Here is a 24,757-nt window from a genome sequence, read left to right as displayed (position 1 = left end):
CATCTGCAATTATCTCAGCATATAAGCACACCTGAAGCCAGCAGACGCCATCCTTTTCGCTTCAGATCCTTTCTGAGTGAGTCGATGAGGGTTCCTCTTGCTGATCAGCACTTCAGAGCGAACGAGTGTGTCTCCCGGTCCAGAGTGGGTCTTCGCGGTGGCAGACGGTCGAGCTGGGTTACTCCCTTGCCTGCGGTTCTTTGGGTCCGGTCCTCCAGAGCGGTGCGTATAGTTGCAACTTTCCTAAAAGAGCAACACAGTCGTGCAGCACGTCCTTTTCAGGATGGCGCTCCGACTGTGCGTTTCTGGATGCGGGGGTTTCCTGGCTCCGGATGATGGACACGATCACTGCATTGCATGTTTGGGGGTCCAGCATGTTAATGCGGTGCTCGCGGGCGGTTCATGTCGTCATTGCGATGCCATGACCGTTGCACAGCTAAGATCGCGGCTAACTTTCGCAAGAGAGCAAGCCACCCCAGTTGCCTCCTGTTCTAAAAAAGCAGCGGGCGCTCGGGCAGATCTGAGGGTTTCAGCGGGAGATAATCCGCCGCCCACGGGCTCGCGGACCTCTCGCTCCTCACGGCGCTCCATCCAAGCTTCGGGTGGTGAGAGTGATCCGTCTAACCAGATGGTAGCTCTCACACTCGCTGACACCGGAGATCAGATGTCCTCCGCGGCATCGGAGGGTGGGCTTTCACTGTCCGACGAAGATCCGGACCCGCTCGCCCCCTCCGGGCAGGTGAGCGCTGTCAAATCGGATCCTGAAGCGGACATGTTAGCCGTGCTTTCCCGGGCTGCTTCGGCCGTGGGGTTGGAGATGGTTTATCCCCCAGCTCCGCGGCCGGACCGACTAGATGGGTGCTACGTAGAGGACAAGAAGGCGAAGCCTTCGAAGCCTCTCGTCCCCTTCTTCCCGGAAGTGCACAGTAGGCTCACGCAGTCTTGGAGGGCACCTTTCTCTGCCCGTGCTGCGAGTGCCTCCGCCCTCACCGCCCTTGACGGCGGAGCTGCCAGGGGGTATGAGGCGATCCCGTCAGTGGAGCGCGCTATCGCGGTCAATCTTTGTCCGCGCGGCGCCTCTACGTGGCGGGGTTTGCCCCGCCTCCCGTCCAAAGCCTGTAGGTTGTCTGCCTCCCTCGGAGCCAGAGCTTATAAGGCTGCGGGCCAGGCTGCTTCTGCTTTGCACGCGATGGCCACCTACCAGCGCTACCAAGCGCAGGCGCTACCAAGCGCAGGCGCTGGCCGAGCTGCACGAGGGCGGGTCCAACCCAAGCTTATTACATGAGCTGCGCACCGCGACCGACTATGCTCTTCGGACAACTAAGTCCGCCGCGTGTGCGCTGGGGAGGACGATGTCCACACTTGTGGTTCAGGAACGCCACCTCTGGCTAAACCTGGCCGATATGCGCGACGTTGACAAAGTTCGCTTTCTTGACTCGCCCATATCCCAGGCTGGCCTGTTCGGCGACACCGTCGGTGAATTCACCCAGGAATTCAAGGCGGTGAAAGAGCAGTCGGATGCGATGGGCAATGTCATCTATCGGCGTGGCCGTAAGCCCGCTCCGCCCGCCGAGCCATCCACCTCCGCTGTTCCTCGCCGAGGGCGCCCACCAACGAGTGCTGCCCCGCCCCCGCCTGCGCCTCCGGCCAAGCGGGCGCGGCGTTCACCTCGAAAGCAGGCAGCCCCTCCTGCCCAGGGCGCCGTTAAGTCCGGTAAACGGACCGCGAAGCGTCCCTGAGACAGGCCATCCGGAGAAGAGGAAACTTGCTCTTTCCCCGCTGGAGGGCGGGGCCCCGATAACAACGGTACTTTTCAGTGCCACCAAAACATCAGTAAAAGAGCACTTTTTCCCTTCCCCGGATGTGACTGCATGAGTTCTGCCAGTCCGGGACGCGCTGCCTTCCGGCTCGCAGACTCTACGTGCTTCGCCAGTGGCTCACGAGCGCTGGGGGGACGGTCTCCCTTCCCTCAGCCCTCCAGCCCCCTCTCCGGAGTCAGGGTGCAGAGCCAGAGCGAATCGCTCTCCTCCAGCTCTTCCGCGGGACCCTCGTGCTTCCCGGATCAGCACACCCACTCCGCGCTGCCCCACCGCTGGTACGTCAGCGATTGTAGCGATGACTCCATTAGCGAGGGCTCTGCCTGCCTGGTTAGCGCGGGCCAGCCCCTCGCGGTGGCTCATACGCACAATCAGACTCGGTTACGCGATTCAGTTCGCGAAACGGCCCCCCAAGTTTACGGGCGTGTATTTCTCCAGGGTCAACCCCCTGTCCGCCCCTGTCTTGCGAGAGGAGATTGCTGCCCTCCTGGCGAAGGGTGCAATCGAGCCGGTTCCTCCAGCCGAGATGGAGAGTGGGTTTTACAGCCCATACTTCATCGTACCCAAAAAGAGCGGTGGGTCACGGCCAATCCTAGATCTGCGCGTTTTGAACCGCTGTCTGCACAGGCTGCCGTTCAGAATGCTCACGCAGAGGCGCATTCTCCAATGCGTTCGTCCTCGGGATTGGTTTGCAGCCATAGACCTGAAGGACGCGTATTTCCATGTCTCCATTCTTCCACGCCACCGCCAATTTCTGCGGTTTGCGTTCGAGGGTCGAGCGTGGCAGTACAAGGTCCTCCCCTTCGGGCTCTCTCTGTCTCCGCGGGTCTTCACCAAACTCGCGGAGGGTGCCCTAGCGCCCCTTCGGCTCGCGGGCATTCGCATACTCAATTATCTCGACGACTGGCTGATTTTAGCCCACTCGCGGGAGCAATTGATTATGCACATGGACAAGGTGCTTCGGCATCTCCGCCTACTGGGGCTTCAGGTCAACCGAGAAAAGAGCAAACTCGCCCCCGTGCAGAGGATTTCTTTTCTCGGGATGGAGCTGGACTCGATCACCATGGTAGCGCACCTCTCCGAGGAACGCGCTCGCCTGTTGCTGAACTGTCTGAGGGAGCTCGACAGCAAACTAGTGGTCCCACTGAAGTTCTTTCAGAGGCTCCTGGGGCATATGGCATCCGCAGCCGCCGTCACGCCGCTCGGGTTGCTCCATATGAGACCACTTCAGCACTGGCTTCACGATCGGGTCCCCAGACGCGCATGGCACGCGGGCACACACCGGGTCTCGGTTACTGCGCTGTGTCGCCGCGCCCTCAGCCCTTGGAACGACCCCTCGTTCCTACAGGCCGGTGTGCCTCTAGGACAGGCGTCCAGCCATGTTGTTGTTTCAACAGACGCTTCCAACACGGGTTTGGGGGCCGTGTGTCGCGGGCATGCGGCTGCGGGCCTCTGGAAGGGTGCCCAGCTGCATTGGCATATCAATCGCCTAGAGCTGTTGGCAGTGTTCCTCGCTCTCCACCGCTTTTTACCGGTGCTGGAGCGGCAACACGTGCTGGTCAGGACGGACAGTATGGCGGCGGCGGCGTATATCAACCGCATGGGGGGTATGCGCTCTCGCCGCATGTCTCAGCTCGCCCGCCGTCTGCTCCTCTGGAGTCACCCGCGGCTGAAATCGCTGCGCGCCATTCACGTCCCAGGCACGCTCAATCGTGCAGCCGATGCGCTCTCACGACAGCTGTTACGTCCTGGAGAATGGAGACTCCACCCCGAGTCTGTTCAGCTGATATGGGCGCGATTCGGGGAGGCCCAGATCGATCTGTTTGCTTCCCCCGAGAACGCTCACTGCCAGTTGTTTTTTTCCCTGACCGAGGGCTCTCTCGGCACGGATGCACTGGCCCACAGCTGGCCTCGGGGCATGCGCAAGTATGCGTTTCCCCCAGTGAGCCTGCTCGCGCAGTTTCTGTGCAAGGTCAGGGAGGACGAGGAACAGGTTCTGCTAGTTGCGCCCCTTTGGCCCAACCGGACCTGGATATCAGAGCTCTCACTCCTCGCGACGGCCCTCCCATGGCAGATCCCTTTGAGAGAGGACCTACTCTCTCAGGGACAGGGCACCATCTGGCACCCTCGCCCCGATCTTTGGAACCTCCACGTGTGGTCCCTAGACGCGAGGAAGACTTAGGTAACCTACCGACTGCGGTGGTTAATACCATCACTCAGGCTAGAGCCCCCTCCATGAGGCGCGCCTACGCCCTGAAGTGGAGTCTATTCACTGAATGGTGCGTCTCTCGCAGAGAAGACCCCCGAAATTGCCAGATTAGTGTTGTGCTCTCTTTCCTTCAAGAGAAGTTGGACAGCAGGCTGTCGCCCTCCACTCTCAAGGTTTACGTGGCCGCCATCTCCGCTTATCATAGCGCGGTAGCTGGCGGCACCGTGGGAAAGCATAACCTGGTCATCCAGTTCCTTAGGGGTGCTAGGCGAATTAATCCATCTCGCCCCCCTCTCATGCCCTCTTGGGATGTCGCCCTCGTTCTCACGAGTCTGCGATCCGATCCCTTTGAGCCACTCGAATCAGTATCTCTAAGATTTCTGTCCCTGAAGACAGCTCTGCTGGTTGCGTTGGCCTCCATCAAGAGGGTCGGGGACCTGGAGGCATTTTCGGTCAGTGACTCGTGCCTGGAATTCGGGCCGGATTATTCTCACGTCATCCTGAGACCCCGCCCCGGTTATGTGCCCAAGGTTCCTACCACCCCCTTTAGAGATCAGGTAGTGAACCTGCAAGCGCTGCCCCCGGAGGAGGCAGACCCAGCCCTTTCTTTACTTTGTCCAGTTCGCGCTCTGCGCATTTATGTGGACCGTACTCAGAATTTTAGATCATCTGAGCAGCTCTTTGTCTGTTATGGCGGTCGGCAGCAGGGAAGTGCCGTATCAAAACAAAGATTATCCCACTGGATTGTGGATGCCATTTCACTCGCTTATTCGAGTCGAGGTCAGCCGTGTCCCCCGGGAGTTCGTGCACACTCCACTCGGAGCGTTGCATCCTCTTGGGCGCGTGCACGCGGCGCCTCTCTAACAGACATCTGTAGAGCTGCGGGCTGGGCGACACCCAACACATTTGCAAGGTTTTACAATCTGCGAGTGGAGCCGGTTTCCTCAAGGGTATTAGGTAACCCTTTGGTGATTGAGGAGACAACTCGGTAGGGTGTTGAAACACGCTTGCTGCGCCATTCTCCCTAACACGGAGGTACGTGCGCCTTTTTTATCTGTCAGTAAAGTTCCCCGTCAGGTGAGCCCTGCAGATTCCTCCATGGCCCCCAGCACTGACTCAGCGGAGGAGTCACTTGCTGGCCCACTACGTTGTAGGTCTGCCCACTGGTCAGCCCGCGTTTTGGGTATAGGTGCCTGCTATGCGTGATCCCCACTAGGCGATCCCATATGCTTATTCCGCCACGGTTAAGTCCCCCCCCTGGGCGGACCCGTGTCTTCCCTCCCCGCTAACCACTCTTTTGCTATGCGTACTCCCCCTTTTTAGGGCTAGTCCATATGTAAATTCTGCCATCTATCCCCCCCTTGGGTAACGGATGGCCTCCGCAGCGTCCTCCCTATCGGGATGGCACGCTTCCCAACGTACTGTCGTATTTCCTAGAATTATCTAGATGCTCACGACTTCCCAAAAAATATATCTAAATCCGTAAAACTTCTGTTGAAGTAGGATAAATCAGGGCCAGGGACACGTTGGAGGACCGCGCCCCCCATGATGTGGGTGCGTCACGCTTGCTTGACTATATCCTCATCGGGGGTGTTGGTAAGGTGCAGTCATTATGGCGCTTTCAATGGGCTCCCAATGCGTGGATTTTACAAATCAAATCCACTTATAGTGCTGAAGTTCCCCCCGAAGGGGAACGTTCGAGGTTACTAAAGTAACCCTTCGTTCCCCGAGGAGGGGAACGGAAGCACTATACTCCGTCGCCATAATGACTGTCCCTTAGCTGTTTGAAAGTCTCTTCAGCTTAAAAGGATGGCGTCTGCTGGCTTCAGGTGTGCTTATATGCTGAGATAATTGCAGATGTCGCACACCTGCGCAAGCTTACGCTGCCAATTAATTTCATTCATTGGCCCGTTCAATACTCTCCAGACAAGCGGCTTCTGATCCGAATCCTCCCAATGCGTGGATTTTACAAATCAAATCCACTTATAGTGCTTCCGTTCCCCTCCTCGGGGAACGAAGGGTTACTTTAGTAACCTCGAACGTTCTATGTATGTCTACATATATAACAGATATTTGTGTGTCGCTGGTTTCACAAAACAAAATAACAAATATTGCTGAGATGACCAGCCACATACTAGAACATGACAGAATGCTTTTAGCAGCATTTCTTTGTTGTTTGGTAATATTCAGTAATATCTTTATTGTTCTGGTGTACCCTGTTTTTTCTTCAATGTATGACTGTATATATGTTGTTGTTTTTTTCTTAGTTGATTTGTCTTTATTATTGTAATGCAATCCATGTTTTTTCATTATTTACTACTCTTTTTTAGTGTGTATTTGTTTGAAATAAAAGTTTATCAACTCAAGTGTCTATGCCTTTCCTGTAAAAAATAATCATAAATAAATAAATAAAAAATGAGCTATGTGCAAAACATGATGGTGTGAAACAAATCATAGAAACATTGCCGAAACTGATTAAAGCCCTGTATTTATGCCAAATGTATATTTAATTATTTAGAAAATTAAAATGTTGCATAGTGTGTCAAGGACTGGTCACTTGTTTAAAGCATATGTATAAACTGTAGAACATTTATTAAAATTGGTTAACGTTTAAGACAACCCAATAACACACAGTTCTCATGTATAATGGTTTTGTAGTCAGTTTAGAAAGACAACCTAAAAATTTTTGCCCAATTTAATTTTAAATCTAGATGTACTGACATACAATTTCATAATTTCTCTTTCATTTGAAAAAGTATTTGAACAAAAGGTATACATAATATTGTTGGTTGTCTCTGGTTTAAAACCAAAACATTCACAACTCAAACTTTCATGACAGTTCAAAAGAATACATTTTAATACTCAGTACATTAGACACTGTTGCAGTAGAAATGGTTATTGTGACATTTACTGTATGCATTGTAACGGATGCTATAAGAGTTGTGTGAAATTAGACTTTTAACACATACGCAAAAATGTTTCCAAAGACATTTTTTGTTTAAAAACTGTAGCACTGGTTACTTGAATTAGGTCAAATATTTTGGTGCCCGTGGTCATAAAAACATAATTAAATGTTTCAAAAACATTCTGCATCAGAAGGTAAACAAAATATACTTACTCATGCATTAAAGTTTACTGCAAAGTATTCTTAAAATAAAAAAGTGTTTACTCTTTGTTATTATTGTGCTTTGCTGTCAGTATTGAGTGTAGCATTCAACTACGATACAAATAATTGTGGCTAAGTGTTGTTATTAATGTTACTTGGGACACTTTAGCGGTAAAAAAAAAAAAAAACATAAAAAAATCAGGAGTTGAGCCCCAGCCGTCTGGATGAAACCCAGAAATTCTAACCATTACAACATATTGGTGTAACCAATGTATTTCAAAACATCACTTTTTTTTTTTTTTTTATTTCCCCCAAATGAACCATCGTTGTTCCTAAAAACTCCAGAAGAAAGGGGACAACGTTAAGTAACTTTTGAAAACTGACAGTTTTAAAAACATGTATGTGTCAGGGTTCTGCCACTCTGATCTTGTAAATTCTTGTTTTGGTGGCAGATCTCTGACACTACCCATGTCCGGTCCTGTTTCTGTCTCTGTGTGCGCGCGCGCCGTCGTGGGTGTACGCAGAGTGTGCGCGCTTCTGCTTGACGCGGCCGCGCGCGCGCCCTGCGTCCCTCAGACGCGTGCGCTCTTGTACTCGTGTTTGTGTTTTCGTTTGTCAGCAGCGTGGTGTTTCATTCCCAGCGTCTCAGTCTTGTTGGTTTCGGTTTTGGTCGGCGCTGGGATGAAGCATGCACGCTGCGTGTGTGAGCGCGCGGTGAGTGCTTTCATTCATCCTGTGCTCGTGTCTTGCGTCTTTTGTCAAAGCACGTGGCTCGGTGTTTACATTGTGGTCACGTGCTTTTGTCGTGTGCTTCAGTGTTGTGTTATGTGAGCGCATGGCTTGTATTGTCTCTCTGTGTCATGCGCTCTCCCGTCTATTGTCTAGTCCCACCCTCCTTGTTAACCCATTATTAGTTAATTGTGTTCACCTGTGTGTCAATTTACTTTTTGCTTTATAATCCCCCTCATGTTTTCAGTCCTTTGCCAGTTCGTACTGTCACGGTTGGGTGAGGGGAAAAGGAGCGAGGACTCAAGTGCAAAGAAACAATGGGTATTTATTAATAATAAAATAAAAATAAAAAGCAAAACAAAACTACCCCGAGGGGGAAAACATTAACAAAACACACAAACTTGGCTCAACAAGAACAAGGCAAGACTGGAGCAGGAACACGGGGAGTGTAGACAACGAACTGGCAAAAACTGAAAACATGAGGGGGATTATAAAGCAAAAAGTAAATTGACACACAGGTGAACACAATTAACTAATAATGGGTTAACAAGGAGGGTGGGACTAGACAATAGACGGGAGAGCGCATGACACAGAGAGACAATACAAGCCATGCGCTCACATAACACAACACTGAAGCACACGACAAAAGCACGTGACCACAATGTAAACACCGAGCCACGTGCTTTGACAAAAGACGCAAGACACGAGCACAGGATGAATGAAAGCACTCACCGCGCGCTCACACACGCAGCGTGCATGCTTCATCCCAGCGCCGACCAAAACCGAAACCAACAAGACTGAGACGCTGGGAATGAAACACCACGCTGCTGACAAACGAAAACACAAACACGAGTACAAGAGCGCACGCGTCTGAGGGACGCAGGGCGCGCGCGCGGCCGCGTCAAGCAGAAGCGCGCACACTCTGCGTACACCCACGACGGCGCGCGCGCACACAGAGACAGAAACAGGACCGGACATGGGTAGTGTCAGAGATCTGCCACCAAAACAAGAATTTACAAGACCAGAGTGGCAGAACCCTGACAGTATGCTTTGTTACATACAAACTCTGACAGTGGTGCAAAATTCCAGATTTTTAGCACATGCATAAAACATTTACATTTTGTGTTGAAAAACTGCTAATCAAAAGTTAGTGGAAAATCAAAAGCTTGAATTAGGTCAATGCTATTGGTTTGTAAAAATGAAAACTCCAGTCATGCAGTAAGTTTAATGAATAGTGTTTTAAACAACACTTTTCCAAGTGAAATGCACAGATAAAGCTTTTATATTCAGAGTGAAAAACATTCAGTTAGATTTTAGTTTGATCATTTGAAAATGTGTTTGTCAATAAAAAACATTGTTTAAAGAAACATATACACTCCCAATAAATTGTGTTTAGTGACAATAATCTTGATTAAGTCTATTGGTATAAAAAAAGCATCATTTACACTGTAAAAAAGTAATCAGTCTACTTTTAAGAACTACTTGTAAACTTAACTAATTTTGCCAAATTTGTAGACTTACTAGATTTGACACTGTTTTATGAACATATAAATGGTGGATTCAGTATAGTTAAACTAGAACATTTTACTATTAAACATTAAATAGATTTACCTAATGGCTGGATCTGTACTGTTTTTAGATAAACTGAGTCATTCTTTTCTTCTTTTAATAAATATCAGTGTTATTTCATTATTCTGAATAATATACATATTTCTCTTTATATGATTAAGTATTTGTAATGAATTAAAAACAGTTTGAATCTCAGTAACTAAGTTGCCTAGTAATGCAATTACTACAAGCTATACGTTTTATTTATCTATTTGAAACAGAAATAACAATAATGTCTAAAGATTAATAAGTCCTTTCTGTAAATCTTTTATGTTGAAATTTGTTGAAATTTATGTTGAAACCTTTTATGTAGAAATTACAGAAGATGTATGTAATTAAATTGAAAACATGTTAGTTAAAAGAAAACCATTCATTTTAAAATGTTTTCATAATAAAAGTTTTCATTAATTATAAAGACAACTTGAATTTACATCTGTGTTTTTCAACCAACAGTTTAGAACATTACATTTTTAGATAACATTGTTTTAAAAGGTGTGACAATTTGTTGTCAATAAAGATTAAGATTTGTTATTTACTGGATTAATATTGTAAACATTTTCCCAGAGATGGGCTGAAGGCGCTACGTAAAAAACTTGCTGGATAAGTTAGCGGTTTATTCCGCTGTGGCGAACCCGGATTAATAAAGGGACTAAGCCAACAAAAATATTGTAAACATATTTTAATTTAATACTCCAACAAAGATACATTAAAAAGTTTATGTGTCTTAAAATATGTATTAATGTAGTAATAATGTGGAAAAACAACATAACCTATTAATGAGCATATTTAGTAAATACTGTGTCGTGAATTCCAGCATACAAAGCCAGACCCAAGTTCGCTCGAGCGAGTGCACACATACACACACACACACGCACACATACACACACACACACACACACACGCATACAGTTGACTGCATGTGGATATATAGATATCAGCACACTTTCTAATCACCTAACAACATGTAGTATTTAGGGGGAGACACCCACCACATACAATCAGATATACATATTCTACATCTGATATAAGTCTATCTTTCACAAGCAGTTGATGGGGTGTTATCCAAAGTTTTCCTTATCATCACTCACACGGTTATACACAGACTGTCACACCGAGGAAACACAAACAGGCTAAACATAAAGAAATGTTTATGTTAATAGTTTATTAAATATAATATAATATGATATAATATAATATAATATAATATAATATAATATAATATAATATAATATAATATAATATAATAATGTAATGATATAGTATAATAGAATAATAATGATATATAATATAATGTAATTTAATTTAATATATAATATAAAAAATTATATTATAATAATATAATATTATAATATAATATAATATGATATAATTATAATATAAGTTAATAAAATAATGATTAAATATAACTTAATATCATATAATATAATACAATATAATATTATTTAATAAAATATTAATTTCATATAACCTAATATAATATACAATAATTTAATGTAATATAATAAATAAAATTTACAGCACTAATTAAAATATTAAATAATGGTTCTGATAACAATAATTTACTTACCGTTATTATTATAATAATAATTTTATTTCAGGTTGATTAGAATTTAATTACCGATATTTTTATTACCGGAATCATTAATTTAATTAGTCTGATAAAAATCTAATTACCAGAATTATTATTTAATATTAAACAGATAAGAATCTAATTACCGGAACTATAAAGTTCATATAAAAGGGGCGGGGCTTAGACCGGAAGTCCCACCTTAGGGGCGGGGCTACAATCCATCAAACTTTTTGACAGGTGCCACCCTATAAGACTCTCTCTTTGGTGCATGCGTTTCGAGTCTGTGCATCAGACATTTCAATAACATTGCCCAAATCAACTGAGAAGCACAAGATGACACAATACTAAGAATTTTCTCCGCCCAACATCCTTGATGAGATCGACACATTCAGGGTTTCAAATTGAACTGATGACATGTGCACGTGAGACTGCTAATAGAGAAGAAATGACTCTTTCCTAATGAAATACATTTTAAATGTCAATACTGCACTCTTTTCTGTGTGGCAAGTTTTTAATACTGCTGTTGTATGATTCATATTTCCATGCAAATACAGTAAGAGTTTGACTTCGAATGGGGTGTTATAAACCAAGACAGATGGACTTTCAGGCTGTTGAAACTCTGCTGATAAACTGTTTAAGAATGTTTAGAAATTTTTAATCAAATGTGTAAAACTGTTCGATCAAAAGTGTTTTTGAGATCTAAAATGATAAAGGGTATACAATAAGTGACATGTTTCAATGTACTGTATGGAAAAAGATTGCTTTAAGATTCTTGATGCTTTTAGAAAATGTAGAATGCAGTGCACTAACAAAAATGTACTTCATGAGGTCTAGTGCTGTTTTAGAAAGATTACTTTGTTACATTGGTAAAAATGCTCAGTGATATGGGATGTACTGGTGTTGAAAAAAATAATAATATTAAGTTTTTTTGCTGTTTCATAAAATGTTTTAAAATGTTTAAGCAGCTATTTTTTAAGTTTATGCATCTAGTATGACTGTGATAGTTTAAAACTTTCATCCTCTAAAAAGGTGACAATGTAATTGTTTTGAATCTTTCAATGAGTGTTTGTGATAAAATGTTACAGGTATAAAATTACAATTATCGTGCAGTTTGTACTCATAGAAAAAGATTGCTTTTAATTATTTTAAAATGATGTAATGTTTAAACATTCATCCTGTAAAAATGTTGATATTTAATGTTAAATAAATGTGATAAATGAAATTTAATGTGTATGGAGTACAAATCTGAAATGAAAGGGTACAAAATTCATCCCTATGGAGGAGAAATTGTACCTTTTTTAAAGGTACATTATTGTACCATAGCCCAAGTAAGTAAATTAGTCAGCAGAGGTACATATTTGACCCATGAAGGTACATACTGCTAGGGTACAAATATGTACCCATGTGAAAGGGTACAACAGGTGTACCCTTGAGGGTACTGCCCCAGTGACAAGCCATTGTACCCTTTAAGGTACAAATTTTGCACATTTTTTCTGACAGTGCAGCTGTGCTCTAATCAACCTGAGGTACAGAGTTATGAAATATGTAGTTCATGGGAAGTTACTCTGGTGATGGTGACCTGGGCTGCTTCTTAATTCCACAAATGCAGAAAATGGATTTGTGTTCTCATGGAGACCGGTCTTGCCAGATTAGTTTGGAAGACTGATCTGGGAGACTGCGAGAACACAGAACACTCCGGTGAGAAATGAGACGCTGCATTCTGGTTGGAAAATTATTTAAACATTACAGTACTGATGCAACTATTTATTGTTTTTCCCTTCAGTATATATAACATACACAGAAGCCTTACAAATACACGTTGCACAACACAAATAAAACTGATTTGAATATGAATTTCAGCAAAAAAGCTCCTGTAATGTGTTTATGCCTTTATTAAGATTTTCATGTTAATGCACTCAAAAAAAGCAACTAGGCATGTATTGGATTTACAAAATAAAAATTTGTCAGATTGAAAAGAACAAATCAAGTTTACGTATGTTAAATGATTAATTCATGTTATTTGAAACTGAATCAAGAAATAATCAAATGAATTTGATCAGAACATGTTGATTCAATGAGACTGAGACGCTTCAAATCGACAACTCTCACTCTGGAGAGTCACTTCGCGCATATCAGTAGGTGGCGGTAGTGCGTTTGGATGTCACCATACGAAAACAACAAGAAGAAGTATCACCGCGTGTTTTCGGCACGGTTTGGGAATTGGTTTTCCCAAGAGCTTGAATGTTATGCATGTTATGTTGTTGGCTATATGTTTCCTGTACATTTTATACATTTACATTTTGAATAGGAGTACCAAAGTGAAGAAAGCTGTTTAAACTCAATTGGTAAAAAAAATGATGTTAACGTCCTACAGGTATTGCTTGGGGATCAGTTTTCTTAAGAGCCAAGGTTATTTTATTGGCTAAATGTTTCTTATACATTTTATATTACATATTACAATTTTGGATATTATATAACATTTTGTATCAGAATATTAAAGAAGAAATTTGTTTAAATGTGATTGGTGCCTGCTAAAGGCTATAATAAAAGAAATATATGTATGTATATATATATATATATATATATATATATATATATATATATATATATATATATATATATATATATATATATATATATATATATATATAACATGTTTTCTGTCCTTTTTGTGTTGAATTACTTAATTTTAAATCTTGCTTCATAGTATTGTCATTTAAAAAATGTAATTTAAACATCAATATTGAACAAGAAATTTACTAGCTGATTTAACAAGACATAATTTTGTTAAAGTAAAGCTTTAGTGTTACATTGAGTAAACTAGAATCATTTTAATTAGAATAACACAATACAAACATTTTGAGTCAATTATTTGCAAAGAAGTTAGACTGACATATTGAAACCATGTTATCTACAAATGTGCTTTGTGTTCATACAACATGTTCAAAGCAGTTCAGGTTTACTTGACTGGATTAGATGCATAATGGGTGCCAAGATTAAATCATGTTCATTCAACAAATTTTTTTTTTTTTGAGTGTGTTTACGTTCACAATCTTTTTTAGGGAAAATCCTGAGATAAATTAGTTATATCACTGAGCTTTTACAATAAACAGGTATAAAATGCTGTGTTTTCCACCTCCTTTATTCAGCCACAATGACTTCAGGGATTCTAGAGCAAATTTTGTGCTTAAGTCTGCATCAACACGCCCTCAATATTAAGAACACATCTGGGAACTTTCACACGTTCTCTAATCTTGCGGTCTTGAGTTTTGTAACTGAACTTTGGCAGTGCACAGCAAATTTATTAGAGCAAAATTCTCGGGGTTGAAGCATTTCAGAGCAAAGTGTTGACTTTATGGAGTTAGATTTTAATAAATGGATATAATCAGAGTTAAATGCTAATTTCATTCAGAACAAAATAAAGGAGTTATGTAACCAACACTTGGTAGTGTTATTTCCAACATCCGGGAATCCATGCAGCCCCAGTCACTGAAGAATTTTCCAGATTACATTTTCCAAGGGGGGTGTCAGAACAGCAACTGGTGAGTCGAACTACCTCAATGTTTGCATTTTACTGACTTTTTCTAAGGAAATACAGTTGTAAATATATTAGGTTATTTACTTTAGAATGGAGTGACAATTTAAATCTTGGCACTTCATTTGAGGTTGTTTGTGTATCTAACTGCATTGCTATTGACTTCTTTTCAAGAATGTTTTTCTACATGCTTGCGCATACATGCTGCATTTAAACATCCAATGTACATGTTCAACACCATATTTCTGTCACAGTAAATGCCATTTTGTGCGTTGTTACCCATCAGTACAATAGAATCAACACTTCACCTTTAATTCTTAGTGCCTAAACTAGCAAGGGCTATCTCCTGCCTAAATCCCCAGGGCTGCCTCCTACCACAGAAAGTTTTCCCTTGCTTTGGAGAGTTTCTGAAACATATCTGGTGAGTAAATCAACATATGCTTACTTGTAAAAAGCTTCCTGAATAGAAATATAATTGTTTGGTATTCATGTATGTTATTTGGTTTTTTTAATTTAGATTAGTTTGTAGTCAGGGACATCTTAGTCAACTTTTTCCTCTGGCATGATATTGTGCTTAAAACTATAGACTAAAAATGTGAGTGTGTTAAAATGACTGGGTTTCATGCCTTTTTAGAAATTCAAAAGTTCACCTGCTCAATCATTTGCGTCAACATGGTACAATATATTGGTGTTGTTGTTCTGAAGTGGGGCTCGAGCTATCAAACCACTAATCGAGCTCAGACCTCCCATCCTTGAAGGGTGCTTGAGGCTTTTTTTTTTTTTTTTTAATAAAACTGGGAAGGAGATAGGGAGGTGGAGGTATGCCAAAAAAAAGTCAACTGAAACAGTGCAAAGACGGCTACTTATATAGAGACGTGATAATTGACTGACCCACCTGACTGATCAGGCATCTGATCTCACGAAGGTAATAATTTCTATTTTGAGTGAACTGCTACTTAAATGTTGTTCTGCTTTTTGCTCTTTTACATACACACTTGCAAAGAAAAAAAGTTAATGAAGTTACCAAATTTCATAATTCATGTTTTGCTTTTGTTTATTGTCTGTTATTAATTGTGTACAAATTGCAGCATTGATTGGTCAAATATTGATGTTAATATTTTTATTTGACTTTTATTGACATTTGTGTAGCTTTAATTATTATATTGTGTAAGAAATAATACAGAGAGAATTAAGTCCATAAACGGACAAAAAATGTCCTTGCAGTTTATTATTAAGTTTTTTTTTTTTTTTTTTACCATAATGCACACCACCAACCCAGACAATATACAGTTTCACTTCAGACTATTAAAAGTGTCATTAAAAGTAACTTTTTAAAGACAAAAATTGTTTGAGAAAAGCTCAAGATTACAAGAATGCAATTTACAGGCATAAATAAATGGAAAACAAAAAACAGAAACCACAAAATGCAGAAAACTGTTAGCTTTTAGATAATTTTACACTGTATCTAATATTTGTGGCAAGTCTGCATCAATAAAAAAAATAAAAGATTGCAAGCTCTTCTAAATTTTGCTCCAAATGTTGTGTTAAATTGAGGATTCTAGATAGACAATTGCCTGTTTTTTTCTGTTCATTATAGGTCATGGAAATTAATTTTTTTAGTGAGGGAAAAAAACGGAACTTGATATTTGGCTTAGAGTGAGAACCCTTATATCTGCATAATTTTATGTTATATTCCTTTCAGTTAATTGATTAAATTATGACACATCACCAAGTCGTGTTACTTAACCTAATTATTTAACCTAAATTAATTAACCTAAAGATTTTTTTTCTACTTTTGCATATCCAGTCACCTCAACAAGCTTTGAGAATCAGGTTGTGGATCATCATGTAGATTTTCAAAGCGTGCGTTTAGATTTCTTAAATATGTTATATTTACTTACTGTAAGTGCATCAAATGTGTTTTTTTTATATAATAATAATAATAATAATAATAATAATAATAATAATGATGATAATATAATTATTATTATTCCAAATAAAAAAAGGTGTGAAAAGAAATATTATAAGGTTAACAAATTTTACAAGCAAGTAGAGCTTGTTGATAGTTTAAGGGGGATTTAAGCATTTTCTGCTGATTGCCTATTGTTCTTTTGTTATATTATGAAAACGTTCGAGGTTACTAAAGTAACCCTTCGTTCCCCTTCGGGGGGAACTTCAGCACTATAAGTGGATTTGATGTTAAATCCACATATGGGAGGATTCGGTTCAGAAGCCGCTCGTCTGAAAGAGTATTGAACGGGCCAATGAAAGCCATGAATTGGCAGCGTAAGCCTGCGCAGGTGTGCTGCATCGCCAATTAACTGAGCATATAAGCACACCTGGCGCCAGCAAATGCCATCCTTTTTAAGCTGAAGAGACTTTTAACAGCTAAGGTACAGTCATTATGGCGACGAAGTATAGTGCTTCCGTTCCCCTCCTCGGGGAACGAAGGGTTACTTTAGTAACCTCAAACGTTCCCCTTCGGGGGGAACTTCTGCACTATAAGTGGATTTGATGTTCTAAATCCACGTATGGGAGCCCATTGAAAGCGCCATAATGACTGCACCTTACCAACACCCACCATGAGAGAGCGGTCAGGCAAGCGTGACGCACCCAAATCATGAGAGGCGCGGTCCTCCAACGTGCCCTTGGCCCTAACTTATCCCACTTCAAAAGAAGCTTTACGGAATAGGTATATTTTTTTGGGAGTCGCTAGCGTCTAGATAATTCTAGGAATATACGACAGTACGTTGGGAAGCGTGCCATCCCAGTAGGGAGGACGCTGCGGAGACCATCCGCACCCAATAGGGAGACAAATGGAATTACATATGGACTAACCCTGAGAAGGGGGAGTCCGCATAAGAAGTCGGTTAGCGGATAGGGAAAGCACTGGTCCACCCAGGGGGGGGAACTTAACCGTGGCGGAAAGCATATGGGGATCACCAGCGGGGATTGGCCATAGCAGGCACCTGTACCCAAAAACGCAGGCTGACCAGCGGGCAGACCTAACGTAGTGGGCCAGCAAGTGACTCCTCCGCTGAGTCAGTGCTGGGGGCCTCGGAGGAATCTGCAGGGCTCACCGAAAGGGGAACTTTACTGACAGACAGGAGGGTGCACATCTCTCCGTGTTAGGGAAAAAAGGCACCGCAAGCGTGCTACAACACCCCACCGAGTTGTTTCCTCAATCACTAAAGGTCCCTAACACCCTTGAGGAAACCGGCTCCACTCGCAGATTATAAAACCTTGCAAATGTGTTGGGTGTCGCCCAGCCCGCAGCTCTACAAATGTCTGTTAAAGAAGCACCACGCGCACACGCCCAAGAGGATGCAACGCTCCGAGTGGAGTGCGCACGCAATCCTGGGTGACGCGGCTGGCCTCTGCTTAAATAAGCACATGAAATAGCCTCCACAATCCAGTGGGATAATCGTTGTTTCGATACGGCACTTCCCTGCTGCCGTCCGCCATAACAGACAAAGAGCTGCTCAGAAGATCTAAAATTCTGAGTACGGTCCACATAAACGCGCAGAGCGCGAACTGGACAAAGTAAAGAAAGGGCTGGGTCTGCCTCCTCCGGGGGCAGCGCTTGCAGGGTTACTACCTGATCTCTAAGGGGAGTGGTAGGAACTTTAGGCACATAACAAGGGCGGGGTCTCAGAATGACGTGAGAATAATCCGGCCCGAATTCCAGGCACGAGTCACTGACCGAAAATGCCTCCAGGTCCCCGACCCTCTTAATGGAGGCCAACGGGACCAGCAGAGCTGTCTTCAGGGACAGAAATCTTAAGGATACTGTATTGAGTGGCTCGAAGGGATCAAATCGCAGGCTCGTGAGAACGAGGGCGAGATCCCAAGAGGGCGTGAGAGGGGGGCGAGTTGGATTAATTCGCCTAGCGCTTCTGAGGAACCGGATGATGAGGTTATGCTTTCCCACGGTGCCGCCAGCCACCGCGTCATGGTGAGCGGAGATGGCGGCCACGTAAACCTTGAGAGTGGAGGGCGACAGCCTGCTATCCAGCTTCTCTTGAAGGAAAGAGAGCACAACACTAATCTGGCAGGATCGGGGGTCTTCTCTGCGAGAGACACACCATTCAGTGAATAGACTTCAGGGGGTAGGCGCGCCTCGTAGAGGGGGCTCTAGCCTGAGTGATGGTATCAACCATCGTGGGCGGCAGGTTACCTAAGTCTTCATCGCGTCTATGGACCACACGTGAAGGTTCCAGAGATCGGGGCGAGGGTGCCAGATGGTGCCTTGTCCCTGAGAAAGTAGGTCCTCTCTCAAAGGGATCTGCCATGGGAGGGCCGTCGCGAGGAGTGAGAGCTCTGATATCCAGGTCCGGTTGGGCCAAAGGGGCGCAACTAACAGAACCTGCTTCTCGTCCTCCCTGACCTTGCACAGTAACTGTCAGTCTCACTGGGGGAAACGCATATGCGTATGCCCCGAGGCCAGCTGTGGGCCAGTGCATCCGTGCCGAGAGAGCCCTCGGTCAGGGAATAAAACAACTGGCAATGAGCGTTCTCGGAGGAAGCAACAGATCGATCGCCTCTCGAATCGCGCCCATATCAGCTGAACAGACTCGGGGTGGAGTCTCCATTCTCCAGAGTGAAACTGCTGCTGTGAGAGCACATCGGCTGCACGGTTGAGCATACCTGGGATATGAATGGCGCGCAGCGACTTCAGCCACGGGTGACTCCAGAGGAGCAGACGGCGGGCGAGCTGAGACATGTGGCGAGAGCGCATACCCCCCATGCGGTTTATATATGCTGCCGCCGCCGTACTGTCCGTCCTGACCAGCACGTGTTGCTGCTCCAACACCGGAGAAAAACGGTGGAGAGCGAGGAACACTGCCAACAGCTCTAGGCGATTGATATGCCAATGCAGCTGGGCACCTACCCACAGGCCCGCAGCTGCATGCCCACGACACACGGCTCCCCAGCCTGAGCTGGAAGCATCTGTTGAGACAACAACAAGACTGGACGCCTGTCCCAGAGGCACACCGGCCTGCAGGAACGAGGGGTCGTTCCAGGGGCTGAGGGTGCGGCGACACAGCGCAGTAACCGAGACTCGGTGTATGCCCGCATGCCATGCGCGTCTCGGAACTCGACCTTGAAGCCAGTGCTGAAGTGGTCTCAAATGGAGCAGTCCGAGCGGCGTGACAGCCGCAGCAGAAGCCATATGCCCCAGGAGCCTCTGAAAATATTTCAGGGGGACCACTATTTTGCTGTTGAGCTCCCTCAGACAGCAGCAGGCGAGCGCGCTCTCCGGAGAGGTGCGCTACCATGGTGACCGAGTCCAGCTCCATTCCGAGAAAAGAGATCCTCTGCACCGGGGCGAGTTTGCTCTTTTCCCAGTTGACCTGCAACCCCAATCGGTGAAGATGCCGGAGCACCTCGTCTCTGTGCGCAGTCAATTGCTCCCGAGAGTGGGCTAAAATCAGCCAATCGTCAAGATAATTGAGTACGCGGATGCACGCGAGCCGAAGGGGCGCTAGGGCACCCTCCGCGAGTTTGGTGAAGACCCGCGGAGACAGAGAGAGCCCGAAGGGGAGGACCTTGTACTGTCATGCTCGACCTTCGAACGCAAACCGCAGAAACTGACGGTGGCGTGGAAGAATGGACACATGAAAATACGCGTCCTTCAGGTCTATGGCTGCAAACCAATCCTGAGGGCGGACGCATCAGAGGATGCCCTTCTGCGTAAGCATTCTGAACGACAGCTTGTGAAGGCAGCGGTTTAAAACGCGCAGATCTAGGATTGGCCGTGACCCACCACTCTTTTTGGGTATGATGAAGTACGGGCTGTAAAACCCGCTCTCCATCTCGGCTGGAGGTACCGGCTCGATTGCACCCTTTGCCAGGAGGGCAGCAATCTCCTCTCGCAAGACAGGGGCGGACAGGGGATTGACCCTGGTGAAACACACGCCCGTGAACTTGGGAGGCCGTTTCGAGAACTGAAGTTCGTAGCTGAGTCTGATCGTGCGTATGAGCCACCGCGAGGGACTGGCCCACGCTAACCAGGCAGGCAGAGCCCTCGCTAATTACGTCAGCGCAGAGCGGGTGTGCTGATCCGGGGAGCGCAAGGGTCCCACAGAAGAGCTGGAGAAGAGCGATTCGCTCTGGCTCCGCACCCTGACTATGGAAAAGGGGCTTAGGGGCTGGGAGAGGGGAGACCGTCCCCCCAGCACCCGTGAGCCGCTGGCGGAGCATGTAGACCCTGCGAGCTGAGAGGCGGCGCGTCCCAGACTGGCAGGGCTTGCAGTGCTCGTGAGCCACTGGCGGAGCGCACCTAACCTGCGAGCTAGAGAGCACAGTGTCTCAGACTGGCAGATTTCGGGCTGACACATCCGGGGAAGTGAAAAAGTGCCCTTTCATTTCATGGCAGTAAAAGGTGCCGTTGGAAATGGCGCCCCGCCCTCCAGCAGGGAAGAGCAAGTTCCCTCTTCTCCAGATGACCTGTCCCAGGGACGCTTCGCGGTCCGTTGCCGGACTTAGCGGCGTTCTGGGCAGGGGAAGCTGCCTGCTTCCGAGGTGCTCGACGCGCTCGCTTCGCCAGAGGTGTGTGCGGGGGCGGTGCAGCTCTTGTAGGTGGGCGCCTTCGGCGAGGAGCAGGTATGGATGGCACGGCGGGCGGAGCGGGCTTACGGATCCGCCGATAAGACATCACCCATCAGACTGCTCTCACACTGCCTCGAATTCCTGGGTGAATTCGCAGACAGTGTCGCTGACCAGCTTGGGATATGGGCGAGTCAAGAAAGCGGACTTTGTCGACTTTGCGCATACCAGCCAAGTTTTAGTCAGGGGTGGGGCTCCTGGATCACTAGTGTGGACATCGTCCTCCCCAAACCACACGCAGCAGACTCAGTAGTAGGAAGAGCTAAGTCGGCGGCGGTGCGGAGCTCTTAAGCCTGGGTTGGACCCACCCTCGTGCAGCTCGGCCAGCGCCTGCGCTTGGTAGCGCTGGTAGGTGGCTATCGCATGCAAGGCGGATGCAGCCTGGTCCGTAGCTTTGTAAGCTCTACCTCCGAGGGAGCCGAAAACTCAAAGGCTTTGGATGGGAGACGAGGCAGACCCGCCAAGAAGAGGCGCCGCGCGGATTTACTGCCATCGCGCACTCAACCTGAGGAATCGCCACATACCCCCTGGCCACTCCACCACCAAGAGTGGTGACAGTAGCGGGACACGCAGCATGAGCAGAAAAAAAGTGCTCTTTAAGACCGCGTGAGCCTACTGTGCGTCGCCGGGAAGAAGGGATCGCCCCTCTAGTCGGTCCGGCCGCGGAGCTGGGGGATAAACCATCTCCAACCCACGGCCGAAGCAGCCAGGAAACCCCCGCAACTAGAAACACACAGTCGGAGTGCCGTCCTGAAAAGGACGTGCTGCACGACTGTGTTGCTCTTTTAGGAAAACTGCAACCATACGCACCGCTCTGGAGGACCGGACCCAAAGGGACGCCAGGCAAGGGAGAAAATCCAGCTCGACCATCTGCCGCTGCGTGGACTCGCTCTAGACCGGGAGACACACGTTCGGTCGATGTGGCTGTAGACAGCAAGAGGAACCCTCATGAAGCTCGATCAGAAAAGTCTCTGAAGCGAAAAGGATAGCGTCTGCTGGCGCCAGGTGTGCTTATATGCTCAGTTAATTGCCGATGCAGCACACCTGCGCAGGCTTACGCTGCCAATTCATGGCTTTCATTGGCCCGTTCAATACTCTTTCAGACGAGCGGCTTCTGAACCGAATCTCCCATACGTGGATTTAACATCAAATCCACTTATAGTGCTGAAGTTCCCCCCGAAGGGGAACTTTTGCTTATATTGTTTTCAGAGGTTTGAATAATTATTTCATTTGTTGATTTTATTGCAGCTTATGCGATTATAAGAAATGGCTGATGAAATTGCATTGCCATTTTCATATGGATTTCATTTCATGAAGAGGCTAGTTGTCTTGCTGCCCCAGAGTCGGTAGCTGTCCCTGGAAGGATTCATGACTGACTTTTCTTTATTCACCTCCCCATGCCAGGAAAATGCTAACTTCAGCATAGTTAGTAAAATATGTTAGTACATTATTCACTTCATTTTAACATATTTTTCTCAGAAATCTTACAAAACCTGCAAATTTTCTTGTCATTGAATTAAATTCTTAGATATATGGATATTCTACATTTAATATACAAATTTATGTTTATATTTCACAACTTTTATATGTTTAGTGTATATGAAAACTTGGGTAATTAGAAAGGGAAGTAATTCTTCAATGGAATTTGTTTTGTAAAGTCCCTGGTGTGGAGATCTGAACCTTCATGGCGAGTTTGTAGAGTTTCATGAAGGATCATTAACATGACTGAATGCTGTAGGTGTCAGGACTGAATAAAGGATGGGATGCAGGAAGATACAGAAATAACAGAAAGCTAGTTATGCAGATGTAAGTGTTGTGCAACAAAGACAGATGTCGAGGGACCAGTAGTGAGAGAATCAAGTCGTCTCCTTATAGCTGGAACTTCACTTAGGAAGCTGGTAGAGCTGAAGATAACAGTGGACAGACCTAAATAGAAAACATGGTTACACAGGTGGGCACAATGACAAAACGGAGATAAGACAAGACAAGTGGAGTGGCATGTGTAGATTCACTTGCCAAGTAACAGCAGGAGGCAACAAACAGGATACATAGAACAATAACCAAGTAATGAGTAGCACAGAGAGAGTAAGTAATGGTTATTTAAAATATCAGAAATTAAGAACCATAATTAAACTCACTATTAAACTCTGTGTCAAACACAAGCTGTTGTATTTTGAGTTTAGCCTGTTCTCTGCGTCTGACATCCATTCTCTTCAGGGCAGGCAGTAAACTCTGCAGAAACTGCTGGTCTGCATCTGGTTGTATAAAAGACAGAAAAATAGCTGAAAAATCCAATAGCTTTTACTTCTGGTTTCTTCTCTTCACTCCTCTCCCTAACATTCACCAGGATTTCTCATCTTTTATTTAATCTTTAAATAAATGTAATCAAATTTTCCACACTTAGTACTCTATTTTGACGATCTAGACGCAAAGTCTAAGGGCCCTATCATACACTCGGCGCAATGTGGCGCAAGGCGCGACGCAATTGTTATTTGCTAGTTTCAGCTTGGCGCAATACCCATTTGGTGTTTTGCACCATGCTGTTTAAATAGCAAACAAATTTGTGCTCATATGTGCGCCGATAGGCGTTCTGGTCTAGAAAAGCAGGCGTGTTTTGGCGCATTGCTGGCGCGTTGCTATTTTGAGAAACTGTAATAGTCTGTTCTTTAGACCAAAACAAAGCCGGTCTATTGTCTGGCGTAGAGTTGCGCCTCGCTTACACATTGCTTAATACAAAGAAGATGTAGAGCAATACGCAAATATCTTGACATATGAAAAAGATAAAAAATATTAAGAATATATATAGGATATAATAAGAATATATATAGGATATAAATAAAAATGATTAAAATATTACAAAACATATTAATTTCTAGCCTACATCAATATAAAAACCACTGCCTTTATGCCTTCTTCATCTCAGGAGGCTTTTTCAGTTCATTCATCACAATTTGCTTTTGTATACTGTTATTATTATTAGCAGTATTATTTATTATCTGCATATTTATATTTTTTTTATTAAAAACAAGCTTAGATTTGCACCTGCAGGTTTTAGACCATATGGGGCACAGCTTGTGTATTAGGATATAACTCAGTTGTTTGAGCACACTTGGTTATTATTGTTCATTTTTTTTTTTTGTTTGCTTTAAATTAGAACTGGGGCCTGTTTCAGTAAGGAGGTTCAAACAACTCGGAGTTTAAACTTGAACTCTGAGTTGATTTACCGAGAGATTAAAAACTCTGAGTTTTGGGTTTCAGAACAGCTGATCTGAGTTAGATCAATCAACTTCGAGTAGACCAACTCAGAGTTAAGCGCGCACACCGTGACTATAAAAAGACATTATCAATGGAGCGCAGATATTATGAGTGACTATGGCAACATCTTATAAAAGAGATCACCATTTCTTTCTCCGGCTGAACTTGATCTGCTCATGCAAAATTATAACAAATATTAGCGTATATATTTAAAAAGAAGCAACCATCAGTGAAACAGAGACAGTTAGCATGGGAAAGCAGATGCTCAAGTTAATGCGTAATTTTACATCTAAACTATTTAAATATTTAAGTATAATAA

General features: G+C 44.7%; 1 protein-coding gene across 1 annotated transcript in view; it reads right to left on the bottom strand.

Moving 5' to 3' along the window:
* Positions 1 to 15,768: 15,768 nt before the first annotated feature.
* Positions 15,769 to 24,757, bottom strand: part of LOC147837607 (uncharacterized) — a 36,770-nt gene continuing 27,781 nt past the window's right edge. The window contains exons 3-4 of the mRNA XM_087311306.1: positions 23,322 to 23,438; positions 15,769 to 23,109 (exon numbers count right to left, since the gene is read on the bottom strand). Coding sequence (XP_087167432.1) covers positions 22,976 to 23,109; positions 23,322 to 23,438 — 251 coding nt within the window. The 3' untranslated portion in view covers positions 15,769 to 22,975. The remainder of the gene's footprint in view (positions 23,110 to 23,321; positions 23,439 to 24,757) is intronic.

Source organism: Danio rerio, chromosome 25 (assembly GCF_052040795.2).
Source record: "Danio rerio strain M-AB ecotype USA chromosome 25, GRCz13ab, whole genome shotgun sequence".
Lineage (NCBI taxonomy): Eukaryota > Metazoa > Chordata > Actinopteri > Cypriniformes > Danionidae > Danio > Danio rerio.
This window is presented reverse-complemented; position numbering and strand designations above follow the sequence as displayed.